The sequence below is a fragment of the Tachypleus tridentatus genome, chromosome 13 (assembly GCF_004210375.1).
Source record: "Tachypleus tridentatus isolate NWPU-2018 chromosome 13, ASM421037v1, whole genome shotgun sequence".
In the NCBI taxonomy this organism is placed as follows: domain Eukaryota; kingdom Metazoa; phylum Arthropoda; class Merostomata; order Xiphosura; family Limulidae; genus Tachypleus; species Tachypleus tridentatus.
The window spans coordinates 49294357-49310762 of NC_134837.1; the positions used below are offsets into that span (position 1 = coordinate 49294357).

Below are 16406 nucleotides of genomic sequence, written 5' to 3' on the forward strand. Positions count from 1 at the left end.
ATCAAGTTATCAATGTTTCCTTGATATTGGTTAGCAAAGTTTTCTATCAGAAATTACTCTGGAAAAAAAAACCTTTTTTACTGAAAAGAAAGCAAGCTACCTGGTTTAAATCAGCATCATTAATCACACATTAAAATTTAATATACACAGATACTTAATTTTAACTTACAAATTTCACACTTCTAAAAACAAATATTTCAAATAAATTATGTTAGAAATCTCATACATACAAGGCATATTAGACCCAACAGAATTTGATCAGTGTTATAAATTTTCATGCACAGGTCTCATAAACAAGGTTTCTCCTACTGTGTTATATATCAGGTTTATTGAATTTCTCACAAAAATGAATATTCTTTTCACAATTTTGACATCTGAAATTTAATTTTTCAGAAATTTTTAAGGTTATAATAAACCACTATAGCATGGTGACCAACATTAGTTTTAATTCCTATTAGTTTAAGTAAATATTTCTTGTATTTAATATAAGCTATACAATAGCTCCCTATATAGCATAGCACTACATCATTAGCTCAGTTACATTAAGTGTTGCTAATTATGTTTTCATAAATATCATTGTTGTTTTTTCTTCTCCACATCTTATTTTTTTTACTTTTTAATTACTACTTAAGAAGTATTTAATTTTATGTACTATCTGCAACTACCCATTTGATGCATAATAAAATGATAGGAAATAGTTAAATTTATATTATATTTATGTTTAGTGTATCACTTTTCTACTTGATTACATTTTAAATGGAGTATCAATACTCTTGCTATTTATTGTATAATTCTGTTATTCATTTACCTTTTTTACTTATTATTTTGTATCTTCCAAAATATTGGTTGTTTAACTGTTCTAAACAAGTAGAAAAATTCTAAGCTTGTAATATACATAATGCTCAGCTGCTTATATAACTGAAGCAAATTTTCCTTATTCAACAAATTTTATTCATTTTAAAACTAGAACCTGCAGTATATAAATGTGAAGGCTGCTATGCTGGTTAGAAGCATATTAAAGCCTTTGCTAAAAAGACCAGTTTTATAATATCTGTAAAGCTCCTGTGAACAAAATGAAACAAATATCCCTATAAGAAAAAATCAGTTCAAAATTTGTGTATTGTAAACATGATGACAGGAAACTTGTACTAAAATACTGTGAAGCAACTAAAAATAAATACAAGTGTCTGTTTTTTTATACATTTTAACACAATTTATTACCATGTCACAATGTCAATGTGTTTTTTCCTAATATGACATCAACCAAATTTTAACTATGTTATTACATTTTCATTTATGAGTAATTATGTGCTATAGTTACTAGGTGATATGTGATAATGGAGCTTTATTTTCAAGATAAGGTGTTGGATTACTGTACAACCTTGATGAAATATTGTTATATTTCCTTTGTATTAGCACATTCCTAGAGTTCAGGGTATTCAACTATTAAGTTGGGAATCAAGTTTGATAAAACAACTGTTATTCCAAAGATAATAGCAACAAAAACCTTTTTATTCCTACCAATGTTTTGCCATTGCAACTTCAACAGGGCTAGTAATATTAGTAGAAATTCATTTTCTAACTTTGTTGCCAAAATGCCTAAAACGATTCATAATATATTATAAATTCTGAAAAAAAGAAGAATATTCCAAGCTTAGCATTATAAATGCAGTGACAATCAACTTAACCAAGTTTGTATATGTGAAGGTATACCTACTATAACTCAAATTTACCAAGTGTATTTTTATGAAATTTGGCAAGCAAACATTAAAAGTCTGTTATGTACAAAAATCAAATTTTTTAATACACTATTTCTACTCACAATTTGTTTTTGACTGCTTAAAATCTTTATTGAGCAAGCACATGTAAAAAGTGATTTTCATACTAAGAATACAAATAATCCTTAAAATCATGTAGTTTCGGATACACATGCATAACCTCTAGAACCTCCTGAATGTACATAAAAAGCATGATTTTCATGAAACTAAATTTTACTTATTATTATCTCTAGCCTAACACAAACTGTAGAGAAATCATGTACAGTGAAATAAAAAGTTTAAACTATGAAATAAAATGATTAATACTATTCTTTCCACTGAACTAATTGTAGTATTTATCAAAAAGTTCCAAATTACTTAACAGTTTCAAATGTTAATCATTTCACATTTATTTTAATTCTATGTTTCTATTGCTGTAATTCGCACAGCACTCAAGCTGTAATTCTTATGCCAAAGTCAATTAATATAGATGGAACCATTAACTACTTCCATTAGACCTAGCATAAACAAAGCATGATGGTACATTTTGTTTCATGCCAAACTCAAGCTTTTAAAATCGTTTGTTTGTTTTTGTTTTGTTTTTTGGAATTTCGCACAAAGCTACTAGAGGGCTATCTGTGCTAGCCGTCCCTAATTTAGCAGTGTAAGACTAGAGGGAAGGCAGCTAGTCATCACCACCCACCGCCAACTCTTGGGCTACTCTTTACCAACGAATAGTGGGATTAACCGTCACATTATAATGCCCCACGGCTGAAAGGGCAGCATGTTTGGCGCGACCGATAACCCGCGACCCTCAGATTACGAGTCGCACGCCTTAACACGCTTGGCCATGCCGGGCCACTTTTAATCAAACATTTTGTTTTATGAAATTTTGTTAGGTTAGATTGAAAAATTTCTAATTTTTACATTTCAGTTACTTTTGTTAAACAAAAATGCAACAATACACAAAAGACAAGGATTTGTGGTACTAAGTACATACTTGAGGTCCTTTGCATTCAAGTAAAAATCAAAACTTTCTTCCCTAACGATGGTGAGTCTCAAATATTTAGGTGTTCAAAAGACACTGACATGGCTTTCAAATATGCATTTTAGAACAAAAAAAAAATCAACAGATCATCCCAAAATGACTACAATTTATCTGGCTTTCTGAGTAAGCTATTAATTGGCTAATAATATATTTCATCTTTCTTGTAAAACCGAATAACTAATCATATCATATTACATATCATATTACATTATCATATTACAGAGATCAGTTTATGGTATTACTTATACTTTTTTTTTTACTTTATTAGTAAAATATGAACTTGGAAAATAATCTTAATAAAACTAAATTACTACTAATCACATTCTGAATATTTCATTTTATTAAAATTATTGTACATTCGTACATCTTTACTCACTAAAATCTAAATATGGAAGTCGTCATTTTTTTGCAAAACTAGATTAGCACCCATTATAGATGTAATTTTATTCCAACTCTTAAACATTCTTGCCTCTTTCATTCACATAAATCTAAATATGAAACACAATGTGTTTGTTTTTAATTGGATTAGTACCTCTAATGTACTATAAATTTCACTTTCTTACAAGTTTTTATTCCTACATTCACTTTCAACAAACTGAAACAACCTGATCTGTCTTAGACATAAGGCATCTAATCTACCATAAAGATTAAGACTGACTTCAATACTGACAAAATTTTATACTTTTTAATCTCAATCATAAATACTGCCAGGTATGATGTTCATTTTTAATCAAGTCATAAAATATTACCCATTACACACAGAGAGAATAAGAAAAAGACAAGCTTACAAGCCTTCTCTGTATCCATCCAGAAGTGCTTGACATAAGGATTTGTTCTGAGGGATAGTCTGTAAAATTGTACCATCTCCAGTAACATACCCAATAGCCCACTGGCCAAGCCTAGTACAACTAAGCCTAAATACATAGCTATAAAGAGAAACAAACAAATAACAGTCAACTACATGATAATATATTCAGAAAATGTTTTCTATGTGAGAAATAACCAACATACTCCTACTACACAGTATGTTTATATTTAATATCCTACAAGCTAGTAAATCATGTTGAATTGACATATTAAATATATAATTGTAGTTATATTTTTTAAAAAGTGTCAATATTATACTTAATGTTATATTCTTAAAAAAGTGATTTTGTTAAAAGAATTCATATGTAATAAACATGTTCAAAAGTTAACATTTTTTCTTAGCTGAAAATGCATTTCTGACAGATACCGTCACACTTTATTTAGCTATCTTCCTCATGTGTCTGCTATAGAGATTTGCAAGCCACTAGACTTGAGGCTGCTCCCACCTCATTTCACATAATTTACTTTAATGGAACTAACACAAACTGTAGAGAAATCATGTACAGTGAAATAAAGTTTAAACTATGAAATTAAATGATTAATACTATTCTTTCCACTGAACTGATTGTAGTATTTATCAAAAAGTTCCAAATTACTTAACAGCTTCAAATGTTAATCATTTCACATTTATTTTAATTCTATGTTTCTATTGCTGTACTTCATACAGCACTCAAGCAGTAATTCTTATGCCAAAATCAATTAATATAGATGGAACAATTAACTACTTCCATCACAACTAGCATAAACAAACATGATGGTACATTTTGTTTCATACCAAACTCAAGCTTTTAAAATCAAACATTTTGTTCTATGAAATTTTGTTAGGTTAGATTGAGAAATTTCTAATTTTTACATTTCAGTTACTTTTGTTAAACAAAAATGCAACAATACACAAAAGACAAGGATTTGTGGTACTAAGTACATACTTGAGGTCCTTTGCATTCAAGTAAAAATCAAAACTTTCTTCCCTAATGATGGTGGGTCTCAAATATTCAGGTGTTCAAAAAACACTTACATAGCTTTCAAATATGCATTTTAGAACAAAAAAAATCAACAGATCATCCCAAAATGACTACAATTTATCTGGCTTTCTGAGTAAGCTATAAATTGGCTAATAATATATTTCATCTTTTTGTAAACCTGAATAACTAATCATATCATATTATATTATCATATTACATATCATACAGGATAAATCATTGTGCAACAAAAGCCTTCCACCACTAAAAGGGTGACATATCTTAATGTGTAACAGCTCCAATATGCACTTTCACTCATGATAACTTCATTCTTTGATGAGGCAAGTAAAACAAAAATGCAATGGAATTGAAGAGGATGGGGAGGAATGTTTTCAGAAGTCAGTATTTATCAGAAATACATTTTCAGGTATGGAAAATGCCAACTTCCAAGATGATAGTTCATCTCCTTGCCCAGTTCAAAGAGATTCACAAACTTAATTGGTGGAAGAGGTGGTGCATATGTTACCTACATGGTCTACTTTCAGAAAGCATATGATGAAAGACCAAAGAGTGCAACAACTAATGGCAGGGCCTTCATAAGGGCACAACAGAGGGAAAACACATTTCATCTCACCTAAACTCTTTGCCCATAAAGGAAGAGGCAAACAAGCCCGATGTGTCTCAGGAAAAGAAAAAATGAAAACATGACTATCCAAGTACCTTCACACAAGAAACTGAAAAGCCAATTAGGTGCAGTGTGGTTGGGACATATTCAAATTGTACCTTGTGTGCAAATCTCAACTCTACCATCAGATTTTATAGTGCAGAACTCAGCTGAAGGAGGAGGAAGAAACAGTAGCAATGTCTTTATATGTTATACTTTGTGTGCATAACTTGACTCAACTAAACAGACATCAGATGCAAGAGAAGGGCACAATTGGAGAGTACATGCTTCCCTCAACCTTTATGGACAGACTCTGGTAGTAGGAAGAGGACATAAATGAAGTATGTAAGGGTTGACCTCCACTATACTAACAATGTCACCATCATCAAACTTATCCAACTTCTCATCTCATTGGTACTCCTTTATATAGTCCCCAACTGATAAAAGATTCTTCATGGTACATCACTATAGTGGCTAGGAATTTGTGAGTGGCAAGGGTCACCCATGGTCAACTCAACAAAGATGGGGATGGAGTAATCATGCTGAGGAGACCTGGATAAAAGTGAGTGGATTCCCATAAATCCTTCAATCCAAAATTATCTTCTCAGGGGGGGCAGTGCAAGAAGTGACCACAAAACCCTATTATTAAAAGCTAGATGAGCAGGCAAAACACTACACAGATGTTAGCTTTTCCACAATAAACCATGGAATAGGTATGGTCTGGATCAAACAACTGAGTGGATGTTTATATATATACAATCCATAAGGATATCTCAAGCGGTATTGTGGAATACCTCATCTCACAGTGGACACATGTAGAACCAAGAAAGATGGTATAAGTGCTTTATGTTATCTTTGATCAATAGCTATTTTGTCTAAATATATCTTGGAAGGCAACACCAGCGACCTGATGGGATCATGTGAAATGAAAAAGGAGCTCTAAATGTGAAACAATGTGTATACTTATGCAAAAACGGATCGTTTGGGTTGAGGAAATATTTTGCATAGAAGAGCGAACAACATTTCGACCTTCTTTGGCCATTGTCAGGTTTACAAAGAAAGAGGTAACTGACCGAAAGCTGACCACATGTTTGGAAGGGGTTGTGTAACTGAGTTTCGGAATGTAGAGGGCAGTGTTAGATGTTTGAATATATAATTTATTTATTTTATTATATTAACATAGGTATAAAGGCATTCCTTTATATTGGTTTATTTTGGGTTTAAGTTGTTGTTTAAATAAGGCTTCTTTAATTTTGCATTTGTTTATGTTTGTTTCTTTATTTAGTATTTGAGTGTTTTCTATGGTTATGTTGTGTTATTTGACTTGCAGTGTTCAAAACGTGTGAAGGTGACTTTTATGTTCTTTGAATCTGGTTTCCATTTTTCTACTTTTTTCTCCAATATAGAAGTCGTGGCAGTTATCACATTGTATTTTATAAATAATGTTGGTGTGGTGTTTGTCAGTGTAGTTTTTACATAATATAGACCTCAGTTTTGTGCTGGGTTTTTGAATAAATTTGGTATTAACTGGAATGTCATATTTTGTTACTCATTTTTGCCAAATGTTGGTTATTTGTTTGCTGATGTCAGGAATATATGGTATACAGCAGTATATGGTTTCGTGGTTTTTTGATTCGTGAGCTGTATTTACTTTAGTTGGTTGATTTTGCTTTCTGTCTAGGTGTGTGCGTATAATGTTTTCTACGGTTTGTGGAGAAAACTTATTGATGTTGATGAAGTATTGTTTTATTTTGTCTAATTCATCGTTAATTTTATCTGGTGAGCAAAGTTTTATGGCTGTGTTTATTTGGTTTCTTAGTATGTTGAGTTTTTATTTTGTTTCATGTGCTGAGTCCCAAGAAATGTATAGCCCAGTATGGGTGGTTTTTCGGAGAATTTCTGTTTTGAATTGTGTGTCGTTTCTTGTAATTTTGAGGTTAAGAAATGATATTTGATTGCTTTCTTCCTGTTCACATGTGAAGTTAATGTTGGGATGTATAGAGTTAATGTGATTGAAAAAATTAAGTATGTGTTCTGTAGATTTGAATCCCGCAACCGTGTCATCTACATATCTGTACCAGTATAGTGGTGGATGTAATGCTGTGTTAATTGCTTGTGTTTCAACTTGTGTCATAAAAATATTGGCTATAACTGGTGATACTGGGTTGCCCATGCTTAGGCCATTTGTTTGTATATAGTTGTGGTTGTTGAACATGAAGTTTATCTTTATCCTTATTGTCTTTAACACCGCCCTCTACATTCCGACACTCAGTTACACAACCCCTTCCAAACACATGGTCAGCTTCCAGTCAGTTACCTCTTTCTTTGTGAACCTGACGATGGCCAAAGAAGGTCGAAACGTTGTTCTCTCTTCTATGTAAAATATTTTCTCAACCCAAATGAGCCGTTTTTGCATATATATTTCTCTACAAGTGGGTTTTCTCGACATCACTGATTAATATGTATACTTCTTAAAGACGGTAGGTAGGTAGGTATTTCATGTTTATTGGCACAAAACTACTAGGCTATCTGTGCCAAACAAGATGTAGTATACTATAATGGTATAAGGAAACTAAGGTACAAATACATAAAATATCTAAAATTAAGACCTGCCAGGAAGACTGAAGCTTTAAGTTCAAACTTGCTGTCAGTTACCTGAAGTTGGCCTTTCCAGTCCTGGGTTCAGGTCAAAATAAAATTAAAATGTGTAAAAGAAATCTTGCTAAAACAGTGTAGAGTCCAATAAAAACCTTAAGTTAAAAAGACCAATGGCTCTTAAAAATATAAAAACATGAATGAGGTGGCCAGTATCACCTATGACATTGGCTATGTCAAAGGCAAACCTACCTTAAAAATATATTTAAAACGGTATTGTTGTTCTTGGTTGTAATGATGGCATGATGATATGTACAATTGTGACCCAAGTGCTGCACAGACCACACATTGGTGCATCAGTACCAGATAAAAGGAAGTGGTGAGTTAATAAACTGTGACCAAGGTGCAGCCTAGCCAAAACAACTTCCTCCCTTCCAACTTTACAAAAACAAGATAGCCAAGGAGCTAAAGAAGGCTTGATTTGAAAAATTTATTATATTATTGCTCACTCCAGGTCAACTACCAACTGGTGTATAGTCAGGTTTTGATAACTGGACCATAATCGATGTTTGAAACAGGGATGGTGGTGATAGAGCCAGAGCAGATGGACTTTGCTGCTTTGTCAACTAGCTCATTTCCATGAATACCAACATGACCTGGTATCCAAAAAAACTGAACAGAGATAGATGATAGAGAGAGATGGGCCAGCTTGTTTAGGACATTGATAAAAATAGGATGGTAACTAACAGGGAATGATGTCAAAACCAATATACAGCTGAGTGAATCAGTATAGATCATACAATTCCTATATTATGTATTGGGTTGAGGAATAATTCGTGAGCGTTTTTTCAAGTTAAACAAATATATTCATATATGAAATGCTTTTGCAAAATATTTCATGTCATTTGGTAGATAATTTTTTGCTCTAATAATTGGTGTGTTTGATTTTCATATGTCTTTAATTTTTGCTTTCATTTTCAGCTCATTAAACAGACTGTCAAGTGGACAAAATCGAGCATTTTCGACACCATCTGCTTTTCGCATTTAATTTCTTGCAATTTCGTTTAAAACAATGCATACTATATACCTAGGTATTACATGAAATAATGTATCATAATAAATGTTTTGGGTGTAATGTGTTCATGCATTGAAGTATTGTATAGTCTTGCATGTAATGCTTGAATGAAATTATTTAAAAACACTCACAAATTATTCCTCAACCTAATAGTTTCAAGATTATTCAGGCAAAAGAAATGGCATACAATTTGACAGTGAACACAGAAACTGTAGAGGGGATTCTGTGTGCTACAACCGAACTGTAACAAACCATGGCAAAGCTTACAGAATCATCTGATTTTGAACCATCTGCATATATGGGAATGACTGGATCGTCTGAAAGATGTTCAGCAAATAAAGAGTGATATTTCCAATCAGGAGCACCGGCCTTCCTCAGATGACTAAAAAATTGGTTACAGTTGGGGATAGTAATTAACCATGATGGAAGAGGCCTATCTGTTAATACTGCTATGCTATTCAAAGATAGATCCAATTTTTCTGATTGTGCCTGGATACAAAGGCTAAAAGGAACAATGGCAGATTTTCTATTATAAAAATGTGTGGCCCACTGAGGATGTAAAACACAACCCCAAGTACAATGCTGTGGTAAAGAGTGAAGTTTAGAAGCATACATAAGAGATAGTTGCAAACAGCAAATATACAGAGGGAGTTCATGGGACTCCACATACAAACTTTGGACTGGAGAAGTACAAAAGGCCCCAGTGCAAAGCTGAAGCTCCTAATTGTGGATAGAATCCAGCATTTTCAGTGCTGAGGTTCTGGCATAACCATAAACCATAGACCCATAGTCAAGTTTGGATCAGATAAGGGCACAATAAATTTTAAGCATGGAGTATCGATCCACTTCCCAAGAGGTAGAAGAGAGAAGGACACGGTGGATGTTCAGTGCTCTTATACATTTCACATGAAGTTTCTTGATATGGGAAATAAAGTTTAATTTACAGTCAAATATAAGACCTAAGAACTTTGCTCAGGGACAACAGGAAGTACAACATCATCAATACGAAGTTTTGGATCTAGATGAATACCCCGTTGGTGGCAGAATTGTACACAAATAGTTTTAGGGAGAGAAAGTTGAAAACCATTTGCTGTGGTACACTTAAATATTTGATTGATTGCAGTGTAGTTGCCACTCAATAAACCTCATGTTTGATGACTGACATGATATAAAAGTCATCAATGAAAAGACCATTTGCAACTGCTGTTCACTGATGGCATTAATCTTTATAATGAAAAGTGTGACACTCAGAACACAGACATGAGAGACTCCAAGTTCCTGTGGGAAAAATACGGGAAAGTGTTGAGCCCACACAGACCTGGAATCGCCAGTTCATTAAAAAATGCTTAATAAAAGGTGGCAAATTGCCACACAATCCGTATGAGTGTCTTGCAAGATGCCATATCTCCATGTTTTATCATAAGCTTTCTCTAAATAAAAAAAAATAGAAACAAGATGTTGTTGCTTCATAAAGGCTTCTCTAACTGATGTTTCAAGGCAAATTAAGTAGTCTATCATGGAGCATTGTCTTCATGACCCACACTGAGTGGGTGAGAGAAGGTTGTTTGATTCAAGTAACCAAACAAGATGAGCATTAATCATCCTCTCTCAGGTCTTACTGAGACAACTCATCAAAGCAATGGGACGGTAATTCGAAGGAATCTTTGGATCCTTCCCTTGTTGAAGAATGGGGAGTACAATAGTTTGGTGCCAAGCACCAGGAAAGACATTCTAATGCCATATCCGGTTAAAGACAGCCAGGAAAATAGTAACAGAGGCATGATAAAGGTGGCATAGCATCTCATAATGTATATCATCAAATCCAACTGATGTATTGCCAACTCATGAAGCACAACTTTGAGTAAAAGAGCAATTGTAGTCATAGGGATGATCAGTCGAAAAGGAAAGAGGCAGATGTTCAACTCGTGTTTTAATAGCTAAGAAGGAAGGGGATGAGTTTGAAGAGCTAGATACATGAGAGAAACATTCACCAAAAGTACTGGCAATGCTCTGAGCATCAGCAACTTCATGGCCATTGAATATTAAGATAGAGAGGGGGCAGAAGTATACCGTCCACACACCTCCAGGATCTTGTCCCATATGACTTTTGAACTGGTGCTTGAAGAAATGCTGGAGGTATATTTAATCCAAGATTCCTTCTGGCTCTGACGTGTAACTCACCAAGCCTGTACACGGGCTTGCTGAAATGCAATGCAGTCTGTAAGCATGAAATATCTACAAAATTTATCCCAAGCATGTTTCTGAGCTTTTCATGTTATAGAACAAGTACAATTCCACCAAGGGAGGGGATGCCGTGGGAAAGATGTCCAGGTTTTGGGGATGCACTGAGCAGCTGCTTGGATAATTCAGTTAGTTACTACTGCTACATAATCATCTACTGATGATTTACATAAGATGGCAAGATCAAGTCCTGATAGAGCAATGAAAGAGGACCAGTTAGCCTGGTACAACTTCCATGGATCAGGCACACAGATCATGTAGTACTGACCTATGGCCAATCTCTCTTAATATGATAGGAAAATGATCACTACCTCATGAATTAATGTCAACCTCCCAAGAAAAAGCAAGTGAAAAGTGAAGGGAAGCAGATAGAAAGATCTATATCAGTAAATGACTTACTGGGTGCATGAAAATAAGTGCATGAGCCAATATTGAAGAGAGACAGGTTGTGATTCAGGAGCACATGCTCTATAGCACGATCCTTCACATCAATACTAGAACCATCCCAGAGGGGATTATGCCCATTAAGATCCCCCAAAATTAAAAAGGGGGTTGGCAGTTGCTCAATGAGGGAATCAAGGTCTGAAGGATGATAATTTTTTCCAGAGATAAGGTACAGAGAGCAAACAGTGATGATACAACCCAAGGAGATACGGATGGCTACAGCTTCCAAAGGCATATTCAATCACAAGGGCTGGGTGGGCACATGTTAATCAACCAGCAATGCTACTCCCCCATGTCCTTGTCCTACACATGACCTGTCATTTTGGTACAAGGTGTATTGTCAAAATTTGACTGTATTAGTAGGTTTTAAAAATGTTTCCTGGAAAAAAAGACATTTGGGATGATTAAAGTCAATCAAATCCTTGATGTAATTCACATTTGATTGAAAACCTCGACAGTTCCATTGGATTTGCATGGCCATTTTTCTTTCTTTTGGAGGATAATATGGTATAGAGACCTTCTGCTTGCAACTACCCTTTTTCTCTTTACTGGATGTGAGTTGGTCACTCTCTAGTGATCCTGCTCTGGACCAAGTAGACAGGTAGGAGTTTGTAAACATACGTTCCAGTGATTGAGGATGTGAACAAATGGGTTGTTTAATTTTGGGGTGTCAAGAGAGGAAGACCCCATGGAATCACCTGGGCTTGAACAAGGTGAAGTTGGACAATGACTGGAAGATGTGGTAAGAACAGAGAGAGAAGTAGATACTGATTCATTAACTTTGTTGATTTTGGAGGGTAGTAGATTAAGGTGTGCTGTTAAGGATTCTGTAGGAGGCACGGAAAGGTTTGTCTGGACTCCTACTGTAGTAGTGGAATGGATTACAGCAGCATAAGTCCAAGATGGAATTGGGAATAGTAATTTTCAAGCCTCTGGATAAGTAATATTATAAACTGTCTTGAGACGTACTTCTTTCTCTTCTACCCATTTAGGGCAAGAAGTAAAATGGGAAAGATGTAGACCATTACAGTTAACACAATGCAGTTCTAGTTGGCATTCAAAAGCACCATGGTCTTTACCAGCACAATGGGCACATGTTAAGGAACCATGGCAAGATATTATCGAGTGACCAAATAGTTGACAATGAAAACATCTAAAAGAGTTAGGAAATTAACACCACACCTTACAATTCAGATATCTTGCTTTGATTGTGGTAGGAGGATGCAATGTTGTAAATGTTAATATTAGAACATTGGTCAGCTCCATAATCCCGTCTCTATGAGTAAAAATTTGGTACACAGCTGTAACACCTTGGCTGGTGAATTCTATGATGATCTCTGACTCTTGAATGGTCTTTAAATCCCTCTCAACTATAACTCCTCTGGAAGAAGTCAAAGTAGATCTCAAGAGGAGTTTGGAATGTTATGATGAAGCTGTTTCCACTAAAATGTCCCCAGGCCATAATATTTTACTGATTTAGATGTGCCAGCAAGCCCTTTTAAGCCCTTCTGAATAAAAAATGGAGACATTTTCCCTAAGGGATTTTCAGTTAAAATATGTATAATTAAAAATCGCATGACAGATTCAAGTTGTGAGTTTGACCTACAGAATCATCAATGCAAGGTCGATTGCCAGTAATCAGATTTTTCTCTATGCTGTCATGCTTGTTTATTTTGTTATTTGAGGGGTATCCATAATAAAGAGAAGAATATTTTGGTGCCCACTAACCCCACCCACCATGGAGCCCTTCGAGGGGATACACTACAGTGCCATATAAGGTCACTGCAGCGATGCCAGGGTTTCGTGAGCACTATACACGAACACCAGTATCAGACAATGTCCACTACACCCATTGAGGATGTCCTATGCTGGCACTCAGTTGACCCTGGCCCAAATGGACTAGCTGATTGATCTTGAGGGGGGAACCCCAAGACCGCCTGTCTACAGGAATTCAAGGCCAAAGTGGTGTTTTGTAGTTGGACACCTCAACCACCAGGATCCTCTCCTCCCCTCCACGGTTCACCATGCACAGCAAACATGCAGGTGGATGTTAAGATCCCAGAGGAGGTAAACAGAAAGTACATAACCTTCTCTGGGAGGTCCCTTCACCATGTACAGGAATCCACATTGAGGGTCTTAAAGAGGGTGGGAACAGCGAAGAATAGTGGCCTACAGAAGCCAAAACTGTCAAGAGATTAAAAAAAAGTGCACAAGAAGAAACAAATGTTTGAAGTGTATCCACATGCTCACCTAAAGGAGCTTACCCTAAAACTGGGAAAGAAGAAATGTAAGAAAAAGAAAAAAGGTGAAGAGAAAGAGGTATTTAACCATGAGAATAAAACTGTTAAAGAAAGGAACCAACATAAATCCTAATCACAAACAAGTAGAAAAGATAAATTCTTAGAATTACAGATCAAGAAGTAAGAATACAAGAAAAACTAAGGTATGTGAACAAAAGATAAGGAAGGAATAGACCTGACAATGAATTCAGAGAGAGGTTGAAAAGTTAACAAGGTTGTTTCATGAATGGTAAGATATTACACAAGACCAATCAGATGAAGGTTTTTGTTCAATAGATTATTCTTGACAGATGAGAAAAAAAAATTTGGCCAAGAAGATGGGAGTAGGAAGTCCCCTGAGCATGTGCTAATACACAACATGTTGAACAATGGCTGCTGTGACCCTGATAATTAACTAGCTTCCACAAGTTATCACGTATAATAAAAGCCAATCTCTGGTCATAATATTCACTTTGTTTGTAACCCTCAACTCATTTCAATAATGGTCAAATTGCTTAGTAGTTTATCTCATGTTCAAATCTTAGCTGAGTGTAGATTTCTTACAATTTTTTTTTAATTATTAGCTTATTATGTTTAGAGCAAGATATTACAAGATATCTTAGTTGAGTGTGGATTTCTTACAACTTTTTTTAATTATTAGCTTATCATGTTTAGAGCAAGACATTACAATATCAGGAAAATAAAAAAATATGACACTTTGCATTAAGAATTATTTGGTAAAATTCTATAACAAAGACTAGGTGTCACAGTGGTTATAGCACTTAGCCATCATGTGGAAGTCTCAGAATCAAAACCCATGCAAGCCAGAATGTTAAGTTAATTTCTTTTTATTATTATTATATTTCTTTTCATATTTACATCAAGATCTTAAAACATTCATAGAAATGTAGGTTAAATCAGGGATAATATTTTACATAACAAGTATCAGTGATTAGGTTCAAAAACAACTTAAAACATATTTCAACCCAATAAATGTTGCTACAGTACCTTAATTTTTATGAATTTTTTCCTTAAGTAACATTTTAAAAATTCAGTCCACAAATTAACAAGTATTTGACAAAAAGTACTCTCTTGCATTTCCCATTCACCACAAACTTCGTTGCTTTTGCTAACATAATGAATTGCAGATTCAAACATTTGATCATCTAGAAATATATTGTCAAGAACTAGACTTTTTTCAATGGTTTAATCTGTAAAGTTTTATCAAGAAGAAGATCTGAACATAAAATAAAAATATATGTCAGTAAAGATCCTAACCAAGGATCACTTACACAAGATGATTGAATATAATAAAAATATGGTGTTTTTCTGAAGTACTGGAGAAAGGATAAACATTATTTATATGTTAATTATTACAATAATGTAGTTGATTTTTACAAAAACGTTTATTTAGATTTTAGTCAGTGTTTACCATAATAAGAGGCAGTCAGATAATAGTAGAAATAAGATTACAATATCACTCACAAAGGATTAAGTGTAGATCACCATCATTTGAAAATTCTCATAAAATCATGCTTATAAAACAAAAATACAAAATTCATAGTTTTTTAACAATGCAAACCTCAATAATTTCAAGAAAGACAAAAATTAAACACATTTGACATTTGATTAATACAATGCTGAGGAGAAGTATCAAATTATCAAATATGTGCATAGATGAAGCTGTTCCTCATAGAAGTGTGTTATCCACCTTATGTTATGGACAGCTTTTCTTGCATGATTATGCCATCATGGGGTACCACAACTTACATATAATCACATGAAATTGTGTGATATATGTCCAAAGACTAGCTAGATGAAAACCTTTATGGTGGATGTGTGAGGAAGATAGCTAAACCCTGTGCAAAGATGAGTTTTCATATTGGAATAAAGTTTTACTTTTAATATTAATCATTCACCATATACTCATTCTTAGTTTTTTCTCACAAACATGCTAAACAATATGATAACTTTTCATACCTTCCTGGTTTATTGATATATTTTTGAAGTCTTGCCTTTACTTCATCATATGTAAGGAATGCTACATAACCATGATGCGTCACTGCAAGAATTTGCCAGTTTTGTAGAAGAGATGACCATGGCTGAAACAACCTGAAATAAGATATCAACTGAAAAAATCACATAACACAAAGTATCCACTGATGTTATACACTAATATTCAGATAAGTTTTGGAGTGTGTGTCATTACTATACATCAATGCATACCAAGGTGTTTTTGATGCGTTTCACTACTGCACATTAATACCTAAACAGTTGTTTGAAACGTGTCTCCTTACTACATATTAACACACACAGAAGTGTTTGTTATGTCATTCACTTATACATTTTATCACCCATAGATGTATTTGTGATGTGTTTGGAAATGTTTTATTGCTATGCAAGGTGAACTAAGTTAAAACTTAAAATTCAAAATTGCTGATAAAAAACATAATAAATTATCATGTTTCATAATTTAA

General features: G+C 34.1%; 1 protein-coding gene across 6 annotated transcripts in view; it reads right to left on the reverse strand.

Moving 5' to 3' along the window:
- LOC143240257 (E3 ubiquitin-protein ligase CBL-like) overlaps window positions 1-16406 on the reverse strand; it is a 76938-nt gene that overhangs the window by 44024 nt on the left and 16508 nt on the right. For all 6 annotated transcript variants that reach the window (XR_013021685.1, XM_076482415.1, XM_076482413.1 and 3 more), the window contains 2 exons: window positions 15910-16041; window positions 3594-3731 (listed from right to left, as the gene is read on the reverse strand). Coding sequence is in view for 5 of the 6 variants with exons in the window: in XM_076482415.1 (XP_076338530.1) it covers window positions 3594-3731; window positions 15910-16041 (270 nt within the window). In the remaining variant the exon portion in view is untranslated. The remainder of the gene's footprint in view (window positions 1-3593; window positions 3732-15909; window positions 16042-16406) is intronic.